This window comes from Aphelocoma coerulescens, chromosome 8 (genome assembly GCF_041296385.1).
Source record: "Aphelocoma coerulescens isolate FSJ_1873_10779 chromosome 8, UR_Acoe_1.0, whole genome shotgun sequence".
Taxonomy (NCBI): Eukaryota; Metazoa; Chordata; class Aves; order Passeriformes; family Corvidae; genus Aphelocoma; species Aphelocoma coerulescens.
Genome location: NC_091022.1, coordinates 27,483,141 through 27,509,687, shown reverse-complemented (window position 1 = coordinate 27,509,687; position 26,547 = coordinate 27,483,141). Strand labels below are relative to the sequence as shown.

Genomic DNA, 26,547 nt, shown 5'->3' with positions numbered 1-26,547 from the left:
GTGTCCAGTGCATCCAAACAGAAGAAAGTATTAATCTCATTGCCAAAAAAAGATTTCAAATTTTTAATTTAATCTATATTGAAATGGGTATTGTTCTATCTGTCCTTTTGATTTAGAAATACGTTTTTTTTCCCTTTGCACTATAAAAATACAGCAGTAAGAAAGATTTTGTTATCTGCAGGATGATCAGCTTTAGTTTTAGGTGCTCTATGATTTAAATATATGCTGAAGCATTAGGTGCTGAATAGAACAGGGGTTTGTAGGGTAGAGGTTTGCTAATCTGTTTGCTCTATAATAAGTGGTTCCTAGTGCAAACTTCTGTTCTGGCACTCTAGTTAGAGTTTTCCACTGATAGTGGGAAGCATAAGACAAAGCTTTTTGACATAACATTTTTACCTAAATACTCAGGAAAATTATTGTTACTTGTCTGGCTTACTTGTTTGAACTGATGAGCTGCTGTGGAGGTGTAGGAGTAGTGGAAAGGGAATCTGTAATAGTAAATGACAGTTTGCTATTCTCCTTTTCAAAGGCAGCTATGTTTTAGTGAATGTGTTTTCCTGAGTTGTAAATTAGGAAAAATTTAATTAATGTGCTGTGTAGAAAACATCTGATCTTCTGGTATGATTTTCTCTTGAGCTCACATTAGAACTATGCAAAAATTCTTACTACTATGAGAAGCCATTGGAAGAAATTGCAAATTATTAGCCATACAGACTTTTGTTCTGAGAAGGCTGGTTTCTAAGCAGTGAAAATAGGCTTGAAGCTATATATGTGTAAGACTTATTTTCTCTTTTGAGAGTAATTTTGTTGATTTCTGATGGAATGAGTTTGGTCAGAACACACATAAAGGAAGATACACAAGAAACACCCTCTTTGCTGTGAGGCTTGGTTGAACACTGGCACAGGTTGCCTGGAGAGATTGTGGACTCTCCATCCTTGTTGATTGTGAAAACCCAGCTGGACGCAGTCTGAGCAGTCCACCTTAGGTGACCCTGCTTGAGCAGGGCGTTGGATTTGGGAAGGATTGAGAACCCTCTCTTTTTCAGCTGATTTAAATGGGGGAGACCCGAATATCTGTTACAGGAAGGTTTTCATCTGCAAAAATTATATCATGAATTGGGATAAATTATGGAATGGAATGGCATTTCTCATTATTGCTGAGTAGGTGCTTCCTAGTTAGTTTAGATCAGTTCTGCACCTTTGCAGATAACTGTATTAACTAAAACACTGAATGAACACTGAACTCCATGCCTTGGATTGTATTGAAGTTATGTTTTATGTGCATGTTTTGTAATGAACTCTGTATTGGAACTTGCTGATGAAATCAACAGATTGGTGCCTCATAACAAAAGTCTGTGAGGCAACAAAGAATTTTATAATTGGCTAAGTGCTGCAGTGAAATCAAATTTTGTAGTTAACAAAAGCTGTTATGTAAAATCCTACGCGGAGATGGTGACAGTTATTGTTACTTCATGTTTAATTTTATATTAAAAACAAACAGAACTAAAGCTGCATTGCAAAAAATCTTCAAAACGGCTTGGAAAATGTCAGGCATTTGGTGGTTACAGTATTTGAATTATTTGTTTTCCTTTGATGCTATGCTATGGAAATGCCTACCCTTCACAGGAGTGAGAAAGGGGTTCAATGTTCATTAATCTGAGAGTGCCACTTGTGAGGTGCAGTATCTAAAGCGAGGTATGTGTCATCCACTAAAGAAAAATTTATTTACTAGCTGTTAAATAATTATGTTTCTCTTTCTCCAGACTGTTCCCTGAGGATGTATGGCTCCTGTTTAACTAGATTTGCTTTTAAGACCAGCGATGTTAACATTGATATCAAATTCCCCCCTAAGGTGTGTAGATATTATCTTGTATTAACTAAGACTGTTTTTTAAATCAAGGCCATCCACATTTATTTCTATTCCATTGACTTCATCTTCTCTTGGGGCAGAATAGCTAGAATAGCACAAAGTATCTAATCTTTGATTTGATGTCAGCTGTGCTATGGAGGAAGTTTTCATTGCTCTTTAAATAACTTTAATTCTTGGGTATTATTTTTTGTTTTGTTTGGAAAATTTTATGCTAGGATTTTTCTAAATTGTTTTTGAGTAAGCACTGAAGCAATATGAAAATAATTGGTCTGGGTAAGTGTGCTTCCATGTGTTCATGATTCAGACTCTAAACTCTTGAAGGTTTTGACTCCCCTCCTTTTAAAGTTGGGGCTGAAAGTGACATTTTTTCCTTTTATGGTTTAGTCACTTTCAAGGTGATATCATATCCCAATTTATAGTTTATGGTATGAAATTCTTGCAGAGCATTATAATTTACCTTTAGATAATGAAGTTGGTTCATGTTTAGTGTGTGATATTAGCAGCACATTCTTGATAGACAGCTGCTGCACTTGCACGTGTTTTAAAGTGATAACCTTTAAAACCCTTGGGAAGGTCCTGACATTACATTCTTTATTGCCCTCCATTTCCAGTAGTATACGTTGGCATTAAATAGTTGACTATATGGCAAGTGTTTTTATTTACCCTTATGGAGTCTGTTAATGTGGAACTAGAACAGAAATGTTGGCTAAAAAAGCTGTAGGCTAAAAGAAAGCTGCCTGTTAGGTTCACTGATACCTGTTTTCTTGGTGTAGACAGGTACAGTTAACTTTTTCATTAATACTGACATATGATTTCACTTTTTTGAAGGACACAGAGTTACTAGTTGTGCAGCCCAAGTAGTTTTAAATGAAATGTAAAATGAAATATTAGTCTCAATAATGTAACGTGCTCTAATTCTGTCATTGTAGATGAGTCAACCAGATGTTCTGATCCAGGTGCTTGAGATCTTGAAGAACAGTGGTGAGTTTTAGTTGCATCTCATTTCTGTTTAACATTCTATCTGCTGCTTAGTTGTTTTTATGCTCAATTTTTCTGTAAACTTGGAAAAATGGATTAGTTTTCAACCAAGATATCTGAGCTCTTTTTATGAATGTGATTTTTATGAACACCAGTGCTTGTGTGAATGAGGGATGAGAAGCTGCAGCAATAGAATGGCAGCCTCATTAGTCCAGTTCAGGTTGCCAGAGGTTGGGGCAGTAGTGTCAGATGCCAGAGCAAAAATGTTTAACCTTTCTGTAGGGGGAATTCTAAGCAGTAAACTCAAAAGCTGCTTTCTACTTGCATATGGACACGAGTGAGAGCTATTCCAAGACTCCTAAAACTTGTTACCTCAATGTTCTGTCAGGAACACAGCCTGGCTGTCTAATACTGGTGGTGAGCATCAAAATTAACCAGAAAATATTGATACTGGTTGACTATGCAGCACTTAATTTGAGTTGTTCTGAAAAATCATGGTATAAATATAATAATTTTAAAGACAGAATTGGGAAAACTGTAAAAAACTTTGAAACAGAATGTGTTTTTTTTTTTCCTTGTTGCTTAGCTGTCTACTCAGATGTGGAGTCAGATTTCCATGCCAAAGTTCCTGTTGTCTTTTGCAAAGATGTTAAAAGGTATGTGTGACTGAAAAAGATTTTTAATGAGCTACTATGCTTGTCCATAGCACTCCTGACAAGAAGTATTACTGTAACACTCAGCTAACATTTGTATTAAAAGGAAACGGCTCTTACACAGAAATATAATCTAGAAAGAAAGCTGATTTTTGTGTGTGTGTGTGCTATACAGAACTCACTGGTTGTTGGAGTTTGAAAAAGTTCTTTTAGTTAACTGAGGGAAAAGTGGAGTGGTTTTCAGTTATTTAAATTTTTTGCCAGCAGTTTAAGCCAAGGGTTTAAAAACATTTTATAAGGTACACATTGCCAGGAAGGACACATCATCTGACAGTTTCAGTAAATTCCTAAGAAGTAGCAACCTCCAAAATTGAACATGATTGCTTGACTGGCCAGAGGTATGGACTGAAACTCTGGGGAAGTAAATGCAAGAATGGGCTTGTCTTTTCCTGTGTTTGTAACAGAATAGAAAAACTTATTCCAAGAAGCTAAAGGAAAGTTTTTAGACAAGCTGTTCTGTGGGTTTACTGACTCTTAATATGCAGCAGGTCTGGAGTATTAATTAACTTATTTATTTGTTTAAGTGTTTGGAATGTAGACGATATACTTGGCAATTGAACTGTGTAAGATAACAAAATTAATGGCAGAACTTAGAGCAAATTCTTAACTCTGTTTTGTATTTTTGGCTATAATGAACTTCTGTAAGTTCTAAATGCAACTAATGATTTAATAGTAAAGAAGATGTAATGATATCCTGTAGCTTTTGTTTAAAAAATGCAGGTTCTTACATAGGGAGGCACTGATGGATGTTTTTATTATGGTGGGTGTGATGCCCCGCCTTACCCCTGCCCCAAGCATCATCTGTATCACAAAGTGATAATCCTTTATCTGTTCTGCCTTTGTGATTGCAGTGGTTTGACATGTAAAGTAAGTGCTAGGAATGATGTGGCTTGCCTTACAACTGACCTGCTGGCTGCACTTGGTAAACTGGAGCCTGTCCTGATTCCGTTGGTTTTGGCTTTCCGCTACTGGGCTAGAGTAAGTTATTTAATTATCCCCAATACTTCTTTTTAAGCACTGTGTACAATGTAGTGTATGATATATCATGAATATGTTTGTAGAAAAGATTTCATGCCACTACTTCACCCCACCTCCATGCATGAGATGCCACTCCACATTTTGGAGTTGACTGAAATTCTAGACAGAAGCATAAATATGTTCCACAATCACAAAATGTGGTGAAACTGAAAAGAATACTATATGGTAAGATAGTATTCCTTAAGGCACTATATGAATTGATACAGTTTGTATTTTGTCTGTATGTGGCATGGCATGATCACTGCAGTTTCTGAGATACAGGATTTTCTGTTCCACTCTAGTATGTTTCTCACATTTCTTTAGTACTTGTCCTTTTATAATAGATTGCAAACTAAAATTCTGGTGTTACATCAGAAAAGTGATTATTCTTTCTCTTACAGCTCTGTCACATTGACTGTCAGGCTGAAGGTGGGATTCCCTCATATTCCTTTGCCTTAATGGTGATATTTTTTCTTCAACAAAGAAAACCACGTATTTTACCGTCCTATTTGGGCAACTGGGTAAGTGATTTGGTAATACAGTAACCTTATTGTTCAAAATGTTGGCATTATTTCTGTGTTCTGCCACCTCATAAAAATGCAAAATTTCGTTGCCAAAGAAAATTATAAGTAAAATGCATTAGTAGTTAATCCTCACACAGATGATGCTTGGTGATTCTGAAGACTTTTTTAAAAGGTACTTGTAGTAGGCTGTATAGTTGTTTCATCTGTGTTTTGGAGAAAAGGCAATTATTTTCTTCTTTATTTCTCTGAATGTCTGTCTCTGACATCTGTTAATCTTGAGGGGTGTGAATACCACAGTAGTAAGTGTCACATTTGCTGAAAATTTGTGGTTGTGTGTATTACATACAGTCTTGTTTCAGAACCACTTTAATTGTTGTTAGATTGAAGGCTTTGATTCGAAGAGGCCAGATGACCACCAGCTGAAAGGGGTGGAAGATGAAGAATTTGTACGGTGGGAGTACAAACCACCCACAAATGGTGCAGCAAAAAACTCTGTTGGAGCAGAAAGCAAAGCTAAAGTTGAGCAACAAAAAGGTGGTGGCAAGAAGGCAACAAGCTCAGAAGTGGACAACCAAAGCAATGCAAAAGAGAAACATGGGATTGTAAGTCATGGCTTTGTTTCATTGAGAACCATTCACTATCTCTCACCCCATTTTTTTTATTTTTAAACATTGATGCTGGATGGAACCAGGACCAAAAATGGAGGAATATTCATTTCTTATTGCAGTTGAGCATTCTTGTCCGTGTTTTTCAGTCTCTCTTGGCATTCAAAACCCCTCACCAAGTTTCACTGGGGCAACTGTGGTTGGAACTTTTGAAGTTTTACACACTGGAATTTGCTTTGGAGGAATATGTCATCAGCATACGGGTACAAGAGCTCTTAACCAGAGAGAATAAAAACTGGCCGAAGAGGCGAATAGCCATTGAAGGTAGGCTGATCCCTTCCCAGTTCTGTAGTCACCCTGCATTAGCATCTTTATTTGCTTAACTTACAAATCTGTTACAAGAATCTGGACAATAAGTTTTTTAAATAGATATTTTGTCAGCTATTTAATCTCTTTAAAGACAAGTTTTCTCTGTCTAAAAAGCAGGGAAAGTCACTGAGTCACAGAGCAATGTATGGCATTCTGAATTGGCCTTAAGAATAGAGAAATTGGGTATTTGAGGAAGGCTAAGAAACCATGTAAGGTGATATTGTATAAAAGCATGAATAATGACTTTTGAACACTTTCTAGAGATGTTGCTGAAGTGGCTTATCTGTAACACTTGAGGCGATGGAGAGGACAAAGAGAATCATACAGACAGAGAATGAGGTACAGAGGTACATTGAAGGATGAGTCAATAAGGTACAAGAAGAGTGAGAAGGAAAAGTAAAACAGAAAAACAAGCAATGAATACTTGAGGCACAGGTTGAGTAGTGGGTCTTGAGATCACTCCTGTGACTTTAATTTCCTCTCCCAATTCTTTTCTTCAATCACTTTTAGCTAGAGTTCAGAAAAAGTAGGGAAGTGTTTATTCAACATGTGGGTTGTAAGATGACAGGACAAATCATTGAGGAAGAAACGAGAAATAATTTCAAAAAACCAGATTGCATTCTGGTTCTGACACCTGCTATTGTTGGGCTATTTGTGTTGTTGTTTGCTTTATGCTTTTTTACTTTTCATTTTTGCCTTTTTCTTTCAATGTTAAGTTTTGTAGCTGATATTATGAAGTAACAGAATCTCAGTTTGGTACTGTCTTCCAGGCAAACTTATAGCAACTATGCAGGAGCTCTTTTTGCTTGGAAAACATGTTTGATCTAGAAATCATTAGGAAGGACTAAGAATGGATCCTGGTGAGATTGGTTCATACAATCCTTACATCCTTAATGTTACTCTTAGACAAATGAATTTCTGAAGGGAAATGAAAATCCTTCTTCAGTGGAGGAAAAAAGGTTCTGGCAGGCCTCTATTTATTTTGCCTTTGTATCTTTCTTTTAATTTCTAGTTTAGAAATTGACCATAATATAATGGTGAAAAATACCTATGGTTTTATTTTTGAGTAACAGAATTTAGAATGGTTTATGATAGTCAGCCATTCATGGCTGTACGTGGGTGTGTTTTGTATGGAAAAATTCTGAAAAAACTTGTGGGTCTTACATTCTCTAAGTATATCCAAATACAATTCTGGATTATAATATAAGAATCTCTTTTTAACTGCCATATAGTTACTTAGGGATTTCATCTGCTTTGTGAAATGCAGAAGTTAAAGATTACTAATTAAATTGTTCTTTTTCTTCCTAGATCCTTTTGCACTAAAGAGGAATGTTGCACGAAGTCTAAATAGCCAGATGGTATTTGAGTACATCCTGGAGCGATTTAGGACAGCATATAAATATTTTGCATGTCCACAAAGTAAAGATGGGATTAAATCCAAGCCAGATACCAAGAAAAAAGAAAAAGGGAAAATTAATAATAAGAAATCCACAAGATCTGAGGAGCCTGTAGCAAACTGTTGCCTTCCACAAGGGGAAAATGTAGATAAACAAGATACGGGAAGTGGATGTAACATACCAGAGAATGAAGTTGAATGTAATAAAGTGGTAGAAGATGTAGCCAAAAGATGTACTTCCCACAACATGGACTCTTTGCTACTTTCAACATTGGACTCTAGCTATGATGAAGATAAAGAAGAAGCTTTACCCCTTATTTCTAATGAATGCTGTGAATTAAAGGAAAAATCACCTAAAGAGAGGGATGATTTAGAAATTTCAGTGTGTCTACCTGAGGATGAGCTCAGCCACCACTGTAACTGCAGTGCACATCAACCTGATGACACAAATTCCAGTAATGAGTTTTCTGATGCTGAAAGTAGGCAGAGTTTGGTAACGGAGTCGTCTCCGCAGACCAAGTGCACTGGCACCCCAGCTACCTCGCCCAGCTGCAAAGCAGTGCTGGAAACCCATGATCTCAAAGAGGAAGGCAGACTCTCAACAGAAGAAATGCATTATGTGTTTGATAAGTTTATTTTTACTTCAGGAAAGGTAAGCAGTGCTGGTCATGTATCACTGGGCCATTCCTTCTGAGTCACTAAACCTAAGGGTGGATGGGTGGCGGGATTCTCCCGGTGATTGTTTCAGTCTGTGTTACGGGTGGTAGCCCTGGCCTTTGTAGAGTCCCTGTTACTCAGGACTGGAAACATCACCATGTGTGACATTTGGATTAGATGGTCTGTTCCCCCATCTTATGCAAATCTTTTTGATTTACACACACAAAAAAATCCTGGGTGTTATTTTTTTTGGTTATTACTCCCCCCTCTCTCTTACTTTCTTGTAGAATTTCCAGGTGCTTTTAGGCACTGTGAGAACTAAGTGCAGCTTGTTGAGAGGTGTTCTGCTCTTTGTAGAGGCTCTGTTGTTGTTCCTATGTTAAATGTTCTTGGTTGCTTGGAAATCTGCTGAACTGTCTGAAAAGGAAAATTGCATTTATGCACTTTTGTTTCCCCGAAAAAGCCACCAACTATAGTATGCAGCATCTGCAAACGGGATGGACATTCCAAAAATGATTGCCCAGAGGATTTCAAGAAAATTGATCTAAAACCACTACCACCGATGACAGACAGATTTCGGGAAATACTCGATATAGTGTGTAAAAGATGTTTTGGTAAGTCCAAAAAGTGCTTGTACCCCACTGTATACTGTGATCTGTAACCTGGAAATATTAAATACTCTAGGGTTAAATTACTTGTTTACAATTATTTACAATTCAGTAGGAAGATGCTCTTCCAGCTGCCATAGGCTACAAATGGCATATTATTGTGCCATTAAAATTTTTTAATTTTCAGATAATTCATGGTTGTGATACCTTATAACAGATTTCAGAAACTGATACTATGTATTTATCACTGTTTATAAAAAGCTACTGGTGTTCCCCAGGAACCAGGCTCTGGGCAAAACTAGTTTTTGTATTTGTCAAATTCTGTGGCATCTTTTGGGGGTGCTGTGGTGGGCTAACCTTGGCTGGATGCCAGGTGCCCACCAAGCCGCTCTGTGGTTGAAAAATTGGATGTCTTGAAATAAAATCCTGAAGACTTTAATGATATTAAAAGAAAACCACAGATTTTAGCAAAGCAAAACAAAAAAACCCTCATCTAATCTTTTAATTAGCTGAAAAAGATTTTTGAGGTGCTGAAGGTCACATCTAACTGTGTTTTAATTTGTTTTTACTTAGATGAATTATCCCCTCCTTTATCTGAGCAACAAAACAGAGAACAAATACTGGCAAGTTTGGAGAGATTTATTCGAAAAGAGTATAATGGTATGTATCAGTAGGTAGTGATGCTTCAGAATGCCTTCTTCAGTCATGTTGTCCAGAGCATAAAGATGTGGTTTATCTCATTTTATTCTCCTTGCTTGAAGCAGTGGCATCTCTTTTCCCTCCCTATGTAAAGCTGTCTTACACACTTCGACACTGAACAATCTCTTCATGCTGTTCTGTGGAAACATCCCTAGAGTGGAGGAAGAGCTGCCAGAGTAGCAATGCAAACACAGGACTGCTCCAGTCAGGCCAGAAAGAAAGTTTGGTTGGGTTTAGTGTTAGCTTTGATTGTAGGCCAAGGACTTATGTTGCCCAGTCACCAGTGCTTGAGTATCATAGAAATCTTATGAGTTTATCTTCACATCCCCTATATAAGACAAGCAGAAGTGTCTTACTACAGTGATGCAAGTCAAGGCACAGAGAGAGATGCCTAGGGATTTTTCGTAGGTGGTGTAAAACAGTGCTAAAGCCAGGTACCAAACCCAGGTCTCCTGAATTCCAGTCCATGGAAGGCCATTCTGCTGTAGCTGACCTGTCATCAAAGAATTAGGAATTCCAGTCCATCCACTAGCTGTGCCTCCACTTACTGGCAGCAGTTGAGGATTGAGACCTGTTACAAAGCCTTGAAAAACGTACGGTTTCTGATTCTATTAAAGTTTAGGGAAAAAAAGCTGTGAATAAGTGTTAGGTCTATTTTCCTAGCATTGGTTTCAGTTGAATAGATAAATGTATTCTTTGCAGTTGGGAAGGAATTTGTTTTACCTACATAATTTTGCTTTCCAAGAATGAAAATATTTAGTAATATTGTGTTTCAAACAAAAATGTAAACACAGCAATTGGGAAAGAATGTTTCATAAAGTATTGTAATCTTACTTGCTTGTGTCTTCTTGCAGAGTATATTATGATTACAAAAACTCATTGACCAAATTTACCTAGTTACAGGAAAAATATGCAACCTAGGTAAACTCTGAATGCAACCAGAAGTATTACTTTGGTTACCCTAGGAGTAGCTCTGTCTTATCTGTGGGGTAAAGCTGTACTGGTGACTGCACATTGTTTTGATTTATGTAAAGCAGGAAAGTGCAGTTGCATACCACAAAATATTGCACCACACTTAGAGATGCCATTTAATGATTATAGTAACTGTAACATACCTCAGTTATAAAAAAATTACATAAAATAAGTCTTTATCCTGCCTTACTTTCTATAAATAATTTCTAAAGTATTGTGCTTCCTCCTTTGTCAAAGCTGAAGTCTTTGAAGTGACACTGTAAGCTCTCTCTTTAAGCTCATTTTTATGGGCACCTGCACATGACAGTTAAGCAATATTTCATACTAAGCACTTACCATTCGACTGTAAAAGAGTTTACCTTTTCCTTGTCTATTCTTTTGATCAGACAAAGCCAGGCTTTGCTTATTTGGCTCCTCAAAGAATGGATTTGGATTTCGGGACAGTGATCTAGATATCTGCATGACATTGGAAGGTCATGAAAATGCAGAGGTAAGAGTTCTGAAATTGATAAAATCTGTTGTAAACTCAAGGATTCTTTAAGGTTTTTTAATTCAGTTAAGATTTCTGTACACAGGAAAGGTAGGATTTGCTAGTTGCACATTGGCTTGTTGCATTCTGCACAACTGAAGGAAGATATTTTACTTTTAGTGCCTTACAGATACACAGTCCACACAGAGCATATGAGTTCATGTCAATTCATGTGCTGGCTTAATGCTTGCTCCTTTTTGTACATAGACTTTTCATCTATGAAATATATGTGCTAGTAGATGTGCTTGTTGGAATAGGATCCTTGTTTTAACGTCTGAAGCTGTGATATTTGTTTTTCCTAGAAATTAAACTGCAAAGAAATAATAGAAGGTTTGGCAAAAGTTCTTAAGAAGCATCCAGGTAGGTGCTTTAAAGTATTATTTGTTTTGCAGTTAGATTTACTATAAACGTTGTTAATGGAAATGTTTTATGTACTAAAGTGTTGCTTCCCCAGGTTTGAGAAACATCTTGCCTATAACAACAGCCAAAGTGCCTATAGTAAAGTTTGAACACAGGCGGAGTGGCTTGGAAGGAGATATCAGTTTGTACAATACACTGGTAAGCATCTGTTTGTGTCTGCTCTTGTGTTCAAAGAAAGCTTTTTAATTCTTTCTCCCTTACCCAAATAACCATTTGATGGAATAGTTTCGAAACCAGAATGAAAATGCTTTTGTGTGTTTGTGTATTTCTTCTACATCATTTAAATTCAGCGGCCCCCACCCTCAGCCCAACCCAGGTGGCTGTGTATGACCTGATGGCAGGGCAGGTTATAGTACAAAAAGTCTTGTTTTTGGGATGCTTCTGAAAAGCCACTAGTGCCACATCCACCATGGCCTGTTTGCCATCATGAATAGTACAGCTCATTCCAGCTTTCACCTGACACTGTGAAATTGCACAATTTCTTACATAATTGGCTCACCCTGACACCAGTTTAATTTTTTTCCCCTTCTTCCAGGCACAGCATAACACAAGGATGCTGGCTACCTACGCAGCTATTGATCCTAGGGTGCAATATCTGGGCTACACAATGAAAGTTTTTGCAAAGGTAATATAAAAAGAAGGCACTTACTTGTACAATACAGTGTTTCCTGCTGCAGCCATTGAGTTTGCCTTTTGCCAAAAGAGAGGAGACACTAGACTGCTGTTGATATGAAGTGCACTTTCTTAAGCTTACTGTGCTCCATCTGATAGTGTGTCAAAATCAAATCCTGGTACCTTCTGCTATCTGTTGAAAGATTTCTGTGTAAGAGGAAGCTGATGAAAGGAAAACTTTCCTTTTTTCTTCAATTTCAAACTAGCTGCAATTATGACAAACAAAAAACCCCACCCAAGCCCCAAGCAAAATAGGAAAAATGGTAACTGTAAGATGTAGGGGCATGTGGATGTGCATGGGCTTCCCAAGTTTCCATATCTGGGACCAGCCCAGAGATTACTGTTGCTTTCTTCTGGCACACTTGCCTTGTTTTACTTAGTATAAAAGTCAGGAGTAGGTAGGTATGAGGTGATGAATGAATGTCTGAGTCTCTACTTGCTGTGCCTAGGACATACACTTGACTTTAAGAGTTTGAAAATGTCAATTCTCCTGCATCTTTTGTTATGATATTCTATCAAAGTGTTATACTCTACAGCCTTTGATAATTGAAACATGGTGTTGCTTTTTATTTGAGCTGCAGTATTAAGTACAGCACATCCAAAGAAAGCTTAGTGGAACTGGGGCAAATATAAAATGGCTTGTAGAGAGTGCCTCATGCTACCAGATGTTCATGTAATAAAATACATCACGATGAATAAAATAACTTTGTGCCAGAATGGAATGGACTTATTCATTATACTGTCACTGAGACTAGCAATGATTTTTTTCTTGATGTGGTCACAGTAGTGCACAATACTGCCATGTCTCTTCTCTGTCCAGATTAAAAATGCCTTGTGTTGATAATAATGAATCTTACATTCTTTTGGTAGCATTGCATACTGCTGTGTGTGTTCTAAAAATGTTACTGCAAAGATGAAATTTCCAAGTTGTGGGATATACACTCCTGAATGTGTGTGTATGGAAGTGACTTTGTAGCTGTACAAGTACTCTGTTTTTAAGCAAAATGCCTCCTCCTCTGTTTGCGTTGGCAGAAAACCCAGGAACAGCTGTCACTGCTGCTGCTAATGTGAAAGTAATTTGTGAATCCCTGTTTTTTTCCAGCCCTAGGAGGTTAAAAATGCATTGCTTGATATGACACAGGCTCAAAACACAGGATAGCTTAGAAGCAGGTGCTGTGGAGAGAGGTTATACTGTAAATGAGATACTCAAGCCTAGTAAGGTAATTCACTGATCAGAGTCATAGAAAGGCTTGGGTTGGAAGGGACCTTAGAGCTCATCTAGTTCCAACTCCCTGACTTGCTCAGGGATGTTTGTTTTGCACAGTGTTGTGCAGGCTGCACCATGGTTTAATTAGGTATGTGTATGTTTGCTAGCAAAATGCCACGTATGGCTGCATTGCCAGTACAACATGGAAATACTTGCTGTCAATGAATTATTTGTTAAAAAGGGGAGAGGGAACCAAAATAATAAGGAATCATAGAAACAGCTCTTGAAGCATGAGTTAAGGAAAATTAAATTTTATAGTATTGAAACCTGGGATTTATGTTTTGGGGGTTTTGATTTGGGCTTTTTTTTTTCTGTTTGGCACATTATAAATTTTTTTTAAAAGTATCTTGGCTATGAAAAGCTTTTCTGTTTTTATGTTAAGACAAATTATGCTGTGGATTTGCCAGATGGCAGTTGACTCTTGGGTGCATTTATTTTTCAGGCTTCATAAAACAATTTTTAATTATGAGGTGAATGTATTTGCTGTTACTTATGGGGTTTCTGTTTGCTCTCTGACATAGCTGTTAGTCTTGAACAGTGAAATGTAAATTCAGCATTTTGTTTAAAATGTATTTTTTCAGCGCTGCGATATTGGTGATGCATCCCGTGGTAGTCTGTCTTCGTATGCCTATATTCTTATGGTTTTGTACTTTCTACAGCAGAGAAATCCACCAGTTATTCCAGTTCTTCAGGAGGTAGGTGTTCAGAAAATGAGGCTATGAAAATAGATGCACTTTTTTTTCAAGCCAAATATGAGAAGTCTGGGATTTTAGGATCAGGGGGATGAACGAAATATGGGGCCCTTCTAATCAGCAGGTTCTTAACTCCCTCTTGGTTTTAGTAGGTAAAACTTACCAAGAAAATTAGATCAAAACTGAGAGTCTATTGGGTCTAAGTTCTGCTGTTACATTTACTTTAAGATTTTGGTCTTATGATGATATTTATATGCTGAACAGGATAGAAAAAAATTGGCAGGTGGTATGGAGAGAAGGGAATTGTAATTATGAGACTGCACCAGATGCTCTTGAAATGTGAGTCCAGCTCTTCAACCACTTATTGTCAGAAGCATTTATTGCTCAACACTTTATCTGTAAGAGAAAAAGTTTATTTTATTATTTGATGACAGGAAAAAAAGATAATTGATGCTTTGGTACAACTTTAAAGATAATATTTTACATGTGCCAGCAAGCTTTTTTAAGAAAATAATGTTCTGTACCCCCATTGTATGGATGGGGAGAATATAATTATTCAGCTATCTGCCTCTTCCTGGATACATTCTGGAACTCCCAGGCACGTCTGAGAATTATCCCTTTCTGCCTCTTCTGGTTTCTGTGTGCAAGAGGAAAGTTGGCTTAAACATTGCAGTTGAGACTCATAGACTTTCTTGCTGATTCTTTAGTAGAGGTTGGGGGATTTTATTTTACTGCTACCTTGAGAGTGCATTTAAGTAACAGCGGAATTTCCCCTTGGCTGTGCTAAAGTCAAAATGTAATAGAAATCATATAAAGTCTCCTTAGAGAATCTGTGGGCAAGAGAGATGTTGGAATCTTGACAAGGTAATTCAGTCATGTTTTCTTAGTTGCAGAGAACAAGTAAAAATTAAATATCCAAATAATTTGAGAGGTACAGCAACAATGCAGAAAGACTTTCAAACTTTTTACCAATGGGAAATTCTGTCTGTATAAGAAGTAATTGTTAAAATTAAAGTATTTATATTTTTATATATTTTTTTACCAAAAGAACTGCAAGTATTTTACAGTGAAATTGAATTAGAGCGGTAACTGTCACTCTCTGTTCTGGCAGATATTTGATGGCAAACAGATTCCACAAAGAATGGTGGATGGATGGAATGCATTTTTCTTTGATGACATGGAAGAATTGGTAATCTTTTAATTCCAGAAGAGTCACTAAAACTTAAACCTTGCTTTTCAGGAAAAGTAATACATTTTTAACAGTGTAATATATAAAAGGTTAATTTTATTAATTAATTAAACTTCCATATCCATAGTGTTGCCACTTCCCAAATGAGTCCTGTTTTACTAAAATGAGTTTCTGCTTTTGCTTGGTTTATTTCAAGTAATTTCTAAATAGCATAAGTCAGGAAAAATACTTTTTATTCTTAAAAACAGTCCAGGTTTAGTCTTAACTGTAATGATTTAACCTTACTTTAACCAAAAGAAATGGTTCATAGCAGACAAACGTAATTAGAGAGGTATTTCAGGAGTGCTGCAGTAACTGCAGCTGAATAAATTGTCTTCAATTGCATGCAGAAGAAGCGTCTGCCTTCTCTTGGAAAGAACACTGAATCTCTTGGAGAGCTCTGGCTGGGGCTGCTGCGATTCTACACTGAGGAATTTGACTTCAAGGAGTATGTGATCAGCATCCGGCAGAAGAAGCTGTTAACCACGTTTGAGAAGCAGTGGACATCCAAATGTATTGCCATCGAAGGTACTCCTCTGCTGAATTGAGTTTCCATTCATGAGGAGTAGGAAACTGTTGCTTGAGAGGCTGTTCTCTTTGCACAGGACCTTTATGTGAGGAAACTACAGTCAGTGTTTTTAAAAAACCATTGTTTACAAGTCCTACAGCTCACAAAATTGATGAGACTCATAGCTTTTACTAAATGTCAGTGAATTGTTCTTCTTACTGTATTATGGTTAGTCACAGTTTTAAAACTTTCAGCATTGCTTTGCTATAATCTGCTCTGTGAATGTCTTTAAAATGGAATTCTCTGCATTGAAACAAAAAATTCTGTTGCAGCATATTTTTTCCAACTCTGATTTTTTTTCTCCCTTCTTTGTGCAGATCCTTTTGACTTGAATCATAATTTGGGTGCTGGAGTCTCTAGGAAAAGTAAGCAATTAATGTCTACTGATGACTAATGTTTGCTGAGTTGTGCCTTTTCTGTTGTTTTCCAATAACTTTGTCTTTCTTCAATAGTGACCAATTTTATAATGAAGGCATTTATCAATGGGAGAAAGTTATTTGGTACCCCATTCTACCCAGCTGTTGGAAGAGAAGCTGTAAGTTCTCAGAGTTTTTAGTATGTTTTTTAATTTTCTTTGTCCACTGAGTTGATGTACCCAAGGCAAATCTTTTGGATGTATTTATCAATTTGGTATGCACAATATGTGTAGTTATACTTTGTCTGCATTATATGTACAGTTTAGTATTGGGCTCCTGCAATATAAAATTCAGAGGAGTGGTTGGATGGGTGATGGGTATTACTGGCAGGTTTGGGGAAAGTAAGTTTGTGTTTTATTTTTTATAAAACCTCCCACTGTATGATGTTATATATTGCAGAAAACTGCAAATTTGACTGTAAAACTCAGAAACAGCTCTAGGAACTTTACTGGCTCTTCTTTACTCGCTGAAGAAAACAGATCCAAGAGATGTTACATTCTGTTTATTTTTCCACTTGGTGGAGATAGTAAGGATTGCTGCTTAAGCAAGGAAAAGGATGATGATAGACTTTTTTTTTTAACAGTTGACCTTTAAAATCTATGTAGTGAGTCAGGGTGAGGAATGCATTCATTCAATATCATTTTGGAGAAAATACTGCTCTGTGCTACAGGGTCCAGTCATTGATGTATAAGAGACTGCTACTTTTTTAATATGAGCAAATAAAATACTGTAATTAGTATTTTTAAGATCAACTTGGAAAGGTATTTTCTAAAACAATTCATAAGACTGTTCTCCCAGTAGCTTTGAACAGAACTTGAATTTCTAAAGGATTTAAAAAATCTTCTGAAAGCTTTTATTTCCTGTCATCCTTCCATATCTTCTCTTTTCCACTTGCTTGCTTTATCTGTGTTTTTCTTCTGAGCTTGTACTTCCATTTCAGTCTTTCAGGCAAGACGGTACTTTCACAATAATTCTGTTGCTCAGAGGCTGTAAACTGTGGGCTTTGTAAAGCTTTGTGCTGACACACATCAGAACTGCAGCTGTCCTGAGCAAATTCCAGGGGAGGGGAGTGATACAGGTCAGTCTGCAGATGCTCCATCTGTTTCCCACCTGAGCTGTGTTCTGTCTAAATGGATGTAATCATGTCATCTGGGAAGGGACATTGGCTGCTTTGGAAAGCACACAAGCACTGACTCAGGTACCAAAATAGATCATATGCAAAAAATTGCCCTCTTAAGAGTCTTTGAGGATGCAAAAGGTGGGCAGCAGGCTGGAGCCTGGATAAGCTGTTTGCAAATTCATCCTCTGTCCCTGAGAGCAAATAGCCCTTTTTTAGCCCAAACTGCTTCATATCTCTGAAAAAGCTGCCATTATCTAGGGGAAGAAAAGGGCCAGGTATAATCTCAGAAGTAGTATCATTCAGGGAGCAATAAGAGATGAAAGCTGACAATTTTGCTTTCATTTCTCAGTCTTATAAGTGAGTGGTTTATATATTTTATCTGTTTGATGTGTTTTGATAGGAATACTTTTTTGACTCAAAAGTGCTGACAGATGGGGAATTGGCACCCAATGACAGATGTTGTCGTGTCTGTGGAAAAATTGGTCACTACATGAAAGACTGTCCAAAGAGGAGGAGGTAAGTAATACACAAAGCTATTGGGAAACCTTTGAGATTAAATCATGAGGGATTTGGATATTTGAAGATTTAATGGAAATGAGAAATTTGCTAAATTGCAGAGAAAATCAGAGCTTCATATCTGATCCTCAATTCCCCATCCTATTTTTTGCTTTTCTTAAGAGTTTCTGATCATCACTTTAAATTTTAAGTGTTTATGGAAGCACGCACAGATTAAAATCAACAGTCCATAGTATGTTCATATGTAGTTAAGATCAACTTTGATCACGAAATTATCTTTGTATAGTGTAAATTCAGATGGAGAACATACTACCTGGCTGCAAAATTTGTCATGTGTTAAAATGGATTTCCTGTAGTGATCATGTGCAGAAGACAGGATTGAATTTGAATTGTTCTCTAGATCTGATAATGTACATCTGCAGTTTATTAAATTAACTCTAGGATTAGTTAAAATGTAAATAGTTAAGGTGCATTTCTGTAACATCATACTAGTGCCAGTCACTTGGTGATCTCTCACTTGTACATTAATTTTATTTAGGAATTTTAGGTCCAGGACTCCTGCAAAAGGAGTCCCTGGTACGTGCAGGTCAATCTCTCCAAAGAGAGTTTAGCAGGAATTGACAGAGAACATGCACTCCTCACTTTTTACAGCTTTGGCTATTTAATGACCCAGTCAGCCTAGGTTGTCTGACTCCTGCTGAAGCCCTCAGAATGCAAATTAATCTGGGCTTTTTCATGTACTCCTTATGTTCAGTTGTGTGCTCCATAATTCTTCAAAGGGTTCTTGGTCTCTTCCTGCTACAAAATTTTTATTTACAGCCTTTTGTTCAGTCAGCAGAGTTCAAGATACATGAAAGTGCACTGGAATCCTGTGGTCACAGGTGGACTATTTCTTTCAGATGCTCTCTGTACAAGTACTAGCACATGGAGTTGCATCACCTCTTTCCCTACATCTGCCTCAGGAAAAGCAGCTGTGATCTGCTCTTCACACAAACTGCTACTACAGCACAGCCACACAGAATCTCTCTCAGATTGTATATACAGCTCCCAAAATAATAATAGTATTTAACAATCCTACAGATATCTTGTGGAAAAAGACCTTTACTTCTTGTCTTGGTTCCTGATCACTAGTTCTCCTGCTGTATTAGAACTGAGTGTTTGAAAGGGCCTCAGTGCTTTGCTGCACATCCTGTCTGGGCTCAGATGCTGACAGAGAAATGTGCCCTCTCCAGTGAGGGGGAGGTTGTATGAACGAGCTGCAGCTCACTTGTTTTGGGTGTATTCTGACTCAGTGGGATTGCTGCATAGAACTGCTATGCTGTGCTATCCCCAGCTACCTGGCAGGCTTAGGCTGCTTAACAGCAGGCATAGTTCTGCTCTAATACAGTCAGACAGCTTTTGGACAGGTCTCAGGAGCTTCTAAGTTCTTAAAGTTTATACAGGCTGTTAACCAGCCCAGAATCTGAAAGTGTTTTTTGGGATTCCTGAGATGTCTGTATTCTGGTACAGCTGTTGGTTATGTAACTATTTTCTTTGAACGTAACAGTACAACAATTCTACAGAGATGATGTGTTTGTGTGTGTGTGGTTTTGTGATACTGCTAATAAAAATCATTGTTCAGGTTGAAGAAAAAGGAGAATGAGAAAGATGATGAAAAAGAGGTGAAAGAAGATGACAGAGAAACAAGAGAGAAAAGGTGTTTCATCTGTGGGGATGTGGGTCATGTTAGGAGAGATTGTCCTGAATTCAAACAAACCCGTCAGAGAAATAATAGTGTGCCAGGTAAGTTAGTTTATGTGTTAGGATAATTTGAAAGCTGTGAGATCCCTTTTCTCTAGGTTTCTGTACAGACTTGGTAATTATCTTTCAAAAAAAAATCCTGCAGGTAATATTTCAGTCATTGCAAATACAGCTTTAGGTCTGTGTTGCTTTTCTTCAAGGGGAGTAATGCCTCCTGAAGTATAGTCTTTGCATGGGTGGTAAAAATGTACTCAGCAGTAAAATACAGTGTACTTCAGGGTATTGCATTATTTGTCTTCCACTCACAATGGGTGCATTTAGAAGCAGTAATAGTAATAATAATAATAATAATAATTGAATGCATTTCCTGTTCCAAATGTTTCCCAAATGTTAGCTAACCCTCCGTCATCTGTGAGAGGTAAGTAAATGTATTTTCAGCAAAAATCAGCAGTCTTTCAGTAACACTTAAAAAAAAAGCATACAGGTGAATTAGGCTAGATCCAGCTTTCAAATTACTGGTAGTACTTAGAGAAGATTAATTGCAAACCCATTCAAATCAGGCCCTTGCGTGCCTGTGGTAATTGAAAAAAGAGGGAAAGTATTCATAAATGAACTTCAGAGAGAACCTTGCTTCTGTGTTCTGTTATCCTTTAGTCTTTTTTTTAGTTTCCTTTCTTTGCCCAGGAGTTTCTGCTGTTGCTATTGCTATTTAAAGTGCCACTGCGTACAGCAGTAATGTGGAAACCTATATAAAGTAGAGCTTCAGCCTGATAGCAAAGTGAGCCTTGTTCCTGCTAGACTTTGTTTTACTCAAAAATAGATTTTGTGTTTAGCTCCTATACCTATTAATGTTGTGTGCTGCCAGTAGAGGGAAAAGTTTCCACTTAAAGGAGAGCAGAGGTTAAAGTGATTTACCTACTCTGTGTCACATGAGAGTTAAGGTATTGCTGACTCCCAGTTCTGCTCGTTATTCTGTCACCTTGTGGGTTTTATTAACATTTCTGTTCCTTGATCAGGCACGCAGCTGGTCCGGAGCATGGTAAATTCCCAGCTGGTGGCTGTGGGCCAGCAGCAGGTGGAGCGACCCCTGCGCACCAGGCAGTCATCAGAATGTGTAAGTTCTGTGAGGGGGGACTGCAGGGAGCAAAGCTGTAGCAAACTAGCTATGCTGGGAACAGGTTTGCACCGTTTTTTCTCAACAGATTCTGCACTTGATAATGACAACGTTGCACTCTGCCAATTAGTGAAACTTTGATTTATGATGTGCTGTGTCTTGGGGAGCATTTATGGTTTTTCAGTGTGGAAACCTCATAGTCAAGTTTGATAGGAGATACCTTGCGATTCTGAAAGGCCAGATTAAGTTAGGATGCTTTTCAAATTCTCATTGTTCTGGCAGTGCTTTGGAGTTACTAAGGGAGATAAAGCATAGCTCATTGCTAACATGCTGGAGACTTAGGTTGCTGACAGCCATGACTCTTTGTGGTTTAAGAGATCTGTCTTAAGGGACTGCAGTGAACAGACACAGAACACAGCTAAGTCATACTTCAGTGAAAAGCCTGCCAGAGCAGACTAGAAGCACAAGCAGAACAATGGGGAAATTTTTGGTAGTTTTAGCCTAGAATTTGTTCAGGTCTCTATAGAGCTACATAAAATGTGTTTAATCTGCTTCTGAGTGGAGATGGTTAGCAGAGGGTATTTGAGCAAATACAGCTGTTGGCATTTAATATTTTTGGAGCAGACAGTACAGCAGAAATGAATTTATTTTAAGGTGTTAGTCGGAGAAGCATGTGCTTCCTAATGAAACTGGCAAGTAAGCAAATACAGTAATCAGGGCTGCTCTTTGTTCAGTTTACTACTTTCCTAACTGATCAGCAAGCATTTCTTGGAATGCTGGCTCCAGTAACAGAGACCTCATGACTTACAGTGTGCTTCTAAAGAGAGGCTGATACAGTCCTAATCTAAGTGAAGGGCTGAACATGCCACAGGAGTATTTTTTTTTAGGAGCCATATTTTTTAGGAGCCTCTGGAATTGAAGCTAAATGTGTGGGTGGACTCAGGACCAGACACATCATGTACACATTCTTGTGTCACCTGGATGTCATGGACTCTCTGTGTGTTGCATGGTTGTCATTTGGCCAGGATTTCTTGGTGAATATGTTCTGTCCAGGAATTGTTTGAGAAGAACGGGAAGGGGGAATATTGGTGGAGTAAGAGGGAGAGAATGGGAAGCAGATCTAGGCTGGAGTGTAATATGCCTCTTTTCCTGCTGCTGGCACATCCAGTGCATGCTTGTGGTAGGTTAATATCTGCAAGAATGTTTGTGGTCAGTGCATGTGCTTTATTTTTATAACATTTAAACTGTTAAACCAGTGATCATCTTTCAAATCCCAGGTTTTACCTTCTCTTCTTGGTTTGATAGAAAGGTACAGGAGGCACTCATACAGGCACAGCTGGAATAGCAGCAGGGAGCAATCCCAGCTTCTGGGCTCCAGCTTTTGCCCTGGCACAGACACACAGTGTGCTGCTAGAGGAGTTGCTGTGGCATGGGGAGGTCCTGCAGACACCTCTGGTTATTGGAGACAAGTGACTGCCAGTTTAAATGGACAGGCAATAGTGATAAATCAGGGATAGTGACAAGCTGCAGAGACCTTTAACTCCAGGTGTTCAACAGCAGCAGCAGCTGAGGCTCTTGGAGCTTGGCTGGCTGCTGTAGTCTCTGGAGAGAAGTCAGTCTCAGGGGGAGAAAGAGATCTGAGATTTAGGTCATCCTCTCTGGTTTAGGTACCTGTCTCATTTGAATGTCTCTGGAGGCACTCATTCCATCAGCATCTTGTCTCAATGCTTAAAACCAGAGTGGGGAATCCAGACAATGGCATTAAGTGTTGGCAGATGAACTGAGTAACTCTTTTCCCAGCCACCCAGTTCTTGAAGTATTTATCTGTTTAGTTGCAATTCTAAACAAATAAAATAGCCTCATGCCTATTTCTGTTGCTGGTGAAAGGGAAAGTTTTGTAAGAGCTCTGTAAAGGCTGTAATAATTGCTATTACTGTGCCTTTAGCCATAGCCTAGCACCAGGATATGAAGGTTGAAACTGGGTTTTTGGAATTTGCATTTCTTGTTTAACAGAGTTTTTTAAATGGTAGAAATATTAGGAGCTTACTTTGGAATTACTTAAAAAACTGCAGCAATAAGAACCACTGTATTTAGAAGGCAATTAGTTAATGAGATACTGGGCTGTAAATAAGTAGGGTAGGGAAGAGACTGATTAAAAACCAGAAACAAGTGTGTGCAGAGTCTAATGAAGAGCTTGGGGCTAATGTTTGCTCAGAATGGTGTTTCTGATGGTGGGATGTGCCACATTATGAGTCCAAATTATCTGTTGGTGAAAGTCAGTGTCAGTTGACCTGCACTTACTGAAGCCAACAGGAAGTTGGGTGCAGTCTTTGGGGTATTGCTGGGGAGTGCTTTGCCATTTTATGAATAGTCTAACAGTGGGTGCTTATTAAAGAAAACACCATTAAATAGCCAGTGAACTAATCAGAAATTCATACTTTTTTTTTTCCTCCAGTCTGATTCGCATCAGTCATCTTATTCTCCACAACCTCAACAATTCCCACAGAATTCCTCTCAGCCAGCCTCCATTAACCAGACTCAGCCACAATCAATATCCCAGTCTAAGCACGTTTCTCAGCCACAGCAGGGTGCACAGCCACCCCATCAGGTCCAGCTGCCTTTGTTTAACTTTCCCCAATCTCCCCCAGGTCAGTATTCCACCTTGCATAACCTGGGACTACTTCAGATGCACCATCACCACCAAATTCAGCTTCCCAACACTTCTTGGCCTATTCATGGGCCTGTTATTCACTCTGCACCGGGTAACCCTCCTCATTCTACAAATGTTCCATTTTCTATGAGATCTGGCAGCAGCAGCACCACAAATAACCAGAGCAGTGTAAGCTTGAATGATCCCAGTATCATCTTTGCACAGCCTGCTGCCAGGCCCATGGGAATCCCCAGCACTTCTCATGAGGGACACTGGCACAATCCTGTGACTCCAAACTCACTGGTGAACAATGGCACTGTGGGGAATTCAGGTAACTCTTCTCTGTTGTATCAAACCTCTCGCACTTTGTGTACAAGTGTTAAGTGTTACAGGAACAGCTAACTCTTTCAACTTGTTTTATAAAAAAAAAATGTGATGCTTAAGAAACCAAATCATGACTTTCACCTGTCTTGACGTTTTCATAGGAAAAAAAATTAGAATCGATCACCATAACTTTTAGGCATTAGTCCTGTCTGCCATTAATGGCTGTGCAACAATGAGAAATCCTGCATTCAACTGAGAAACCTCCTCATCACCGTTTGAGTCACATTTCTGTCAATGTGCTGACAAATAATGGATTCCTTATACCAGACAATCATGGAAACATTAAGGTTGGAGAAGACCTCCAGGATCAACACATCATTACATAATTTATTAGATGAATGCTGAGGTTGCAAACACGAACTTGGAGACTGGCAGAATTACAGTTGTGCAAGTTGAATATTGTCTCCTCACCTTCAGTACAATATAATATGATCTTATCCATTCTTTTTTTCCAATGGTTTTTCCTGCCACATTTAACTTCCATAATCTTGATGTTGATTCCGGAAAATACATTTTCCTGTGACAAGTGGGCAACAGCCTCTTGCCTCATAGCAAATCCAAGTACACTGGTATGTTTGAGGCTGCAGAAAAGCAGTATACAATGATTAAAGCCCATTCAGTTTACTCTGCAACATGAACTGTGGCAGTGCCTAAATTTTAACTGTTAACCTTTATATCATTAATCATTGCAGTGGTCTTCTGATTTATTCTGAGTGTGTAAGTCCTCCTGTGTTTAAAAAAATAAATCCATAATACAATATACTGGTGCAGTTGTTCATCACAAGATGAAAATTCTGAATCTCTTGCCCAGCCTTTCTCTGCACCAGTAAGGTGATTGTCAGTAACAGTAGATTTTCAGCTGAGTAAACAGCTGTGGATGAGGAATAATTCACTAATGGGCTTCAGATATGTGTTAAGGTGCTGGAGATACATGATTTTCTATTTAAAGCTTTGTGGGGAATATATTTTAAAGGATACAGGAACTCCTACCCATGTGTTCTGTGTGTCTCCGGTGTCCTCTGTCCCTATCTCTCCATTTCTGATCTTCTCATCTGGCCCCTTCTCCAGCTTTGTCTTTCCCTCAAGCAGCTCCTTCCAATCCACATCTCCTTACTAAGGTAGCTGCCTTCTTTCAGACAAGCTCCATAAATTCTAATTCCTTCTCCATTCTCCCAGGTTTCTTGTGCTGTCAGTCACAGTATTTTTTTCCCATCCCTCATCTTCCTTCAATTTCCAACCTCATCACACTCCTTTTCTTAGTCCTCAATCATAGTAATTTTCCTCTTTGTATTTGTATCAGTTTTATTTCCTTTTTGGCTTAGATGCCATTAAGGTTGGTACACAGCAGAGATGAGCTGTCTTCTGTCTGTTTGCAGCCTGGTTTCTTACCTCCTCAGGACAATCTGAGAACAGGCTTGAGGAAACTTTGTCCTGGCTCACATAACCTTGACTTGGAAGGAGCTACTTTAATTTTCTTTTCAGCAGACAACTGATCAGAAGTAGGATCATTAGAACTATCAAGACAGACAGCTCTTTTTCATGCATGCTCCAGAGCTATGCCTCATGTTGTGGGTCCTGCCTCCTTGGATGCTTGATTTCTCATCCTTAATGTTGCAGTGATATCAGAATTGTAAATGAACAGCTTTACAATTTGTATATTTATTTACAAAGTTTCTATTTTTCTCTTGAAAAATCATTTTTTAAGTCAGTCCAGTAATCTAGATAGCAAGTTTCTTAAGCATGGAAGTATTAGTGGAATTCCAGTGTACATCTGAGAGTTATTTCTTGCAGTAGGATAATAGCTTTCATGTCACAGCTCTGTCAGTGATAGTGGATATTTGTGTGGGATCAGATAGTAGTAACATTGTTCAGATCTTGTATTTTTCATCACAAGAAAGACATAAAAATAGTGAAATCATAGCTCTTGATTTTAATATTGATTCATCCTCTCTCTTCCCAATAATTCTATTATAGTGAATAATAAAGTAATTTAGGTGGTAATTTTTACTGATGTACATTTAAAAAGAAAAGCAGTACATCAGACTAATCACATTAAGTCCCCTGCAAACTGTTATTTAAGATGTAAATTGTATTTGTGACTTACTGTTTAATTATTTCAACTTGCAATGTGCTTTTCCCTTTCAATTGAAAAATAGATCAGGGTTTCCAAGGACAGTTTGGTAAAATGAACCCTCCTTCTGTCCCTTGGGACCATGGGACCCCTACCCATTTTCCTCTCCTCCGAGGAGCGTGGCCTTACAATATGCCTCAGAACTACATGCAGCAGGGAAATGCCAGCTACCCACCGAACAAACCTTTCTACCCTCAAGGTACTAGAACCAGTATGTGAATCAACAGCTCATGCAACATGTCTCTGTACTGTCTCAAAGGCTTTAAAAGCCAAGGAATCATGTGTCACTCACTAGGCTCCCTGGAACCGTAACGAATCCCAGAGTCAAATCAGCGCTTCAGCTTCCTCTATGGATGAATGAAAATCTTTGTGGGAGGGAAGGGTTAAAATAAAATTCTGAAATCTGAGCCAGTTTGCAGCCTGTTGCACTTCCAGCCTCTTTTTCCTTGCTGCTGCTGCTGGCTCACTGCAGAGCTGCCTCTGCTTCAGTAGAGGTTAAGATGTTTGGCCCATGATCATGTTCAGAATATGAAGAAATTTTTGTCCCAATTCACTTTATTTGGCTTTTGTATGTTGCTTTGTGAAATGACTTACATAGATAAAAACTTGCAAGACCATAGAATAGTTGAGGTTGGAAGGGCCCTCTGGAGGTTTAGTCCAGCCCATCCACAGTCAGAGCAGCACTGACTGCA

The 26,547-nt window shown here is 38.3% G+C and overlaps 1 protein-coding gene across 6 annotated transcripts in view; it reads left to right on the top strand.

Moving 5' to 3' along the window:
- TUT4 (terminal uridylyl transferase 4) overlaps window positions 1-26,547 on the top strand; it is a 44,821-nt gene that overhangs the window by 17,126 nt on the left and 1,148 nt on the right. For 3 of the 6 annotated variants that reach the window (XM_069023417.1, XM_069023415.1, XM_069023416.1), the window contains exons 6-29: window positions 1,764-1,852; window positions 2,800-2,851; window positions 3,435-3,504; window positions 4,413-4,539; window positions 4,980-5,099; window positions 5,483-5,704; window positions 5,857-6,031; window positions 7,385-8,124; window positions 8,593-8,743; window positions 9,311-9,397; window positions 10,795-10,898; window positions 11,240-11,297; window positions 11,392-11,495; window positions 11,893-11,982; window positions 13,878-13,991; window positions 15,100-15,177; window positions 15,567-15,744; window positions 16,102-16,149; window positions 16,237-16,319; window positions 17,721-17,836; window positions 19,458-19,618; window positions 20,593-20,690; window positions 23,146-23,671; window positions 25,881-26,054. In XM_069023417.1, coding sequence (XP_068879518.1) covers window positions 1,764-1,852; window positions 2,800-2,851; window positions 3,435-3,504; window positions 4,413-4,539; window positions 4,980-5,099; window positions 5,483-5,704; window positions 5,857-6,031; window positions 7,385-8,124; window positions 8,593-8,743; window positions 9,311-9,397; window positions 10,795-10,898; window positions 11,240-11,297; window positions 11,392-11,495; window positions 11,893-11,982; window positions 13,878-13,991; window positions 15,100-15,177; window positions 15,567-15,744; window positions 16,102-16,149; window positions 16,237-16,319; window positions 17,721-17,836; window positions 19,458-19,618; window positions 20,593-20,690; window positions 23,146-23,671; window positions 25,881-26,054 — 3,765 coding nt within the window. Of the gene's footprint in view, window positions 1-1,763; window positions 1,853-2,799; window positions 2,852-3,434; window positions 3,505-4,412; window positions 4,540-4,979; window positions 5,100-5,482; window positions 5,705-5,856; window positions 6,032-7,384; window positions 8,125-8,592; window positions 8,744-9,310; window positions 9,398-10,794; window positions 10,899-11,239; window positions 11,298-11,391; window positions 11,496-11,892; window positions 11,983-13,877; window positions 13,992-15,099; window positions 15,178-15,566; window positions 15,745-16,101; window positions 16,150-16,236; window positions 16,320-17,720; window positions 17,837-19,457; window positions 19,619-20,592; window positions 20,691-23,145; window positions 23,672-23,825; window positions 26,055-26,547 lie in introns of those variants that run through there. The other 3 variants (XM_069023421.1, XM_069023420.1, XM_069023419.1) reach the window with 3 other exon arrangements.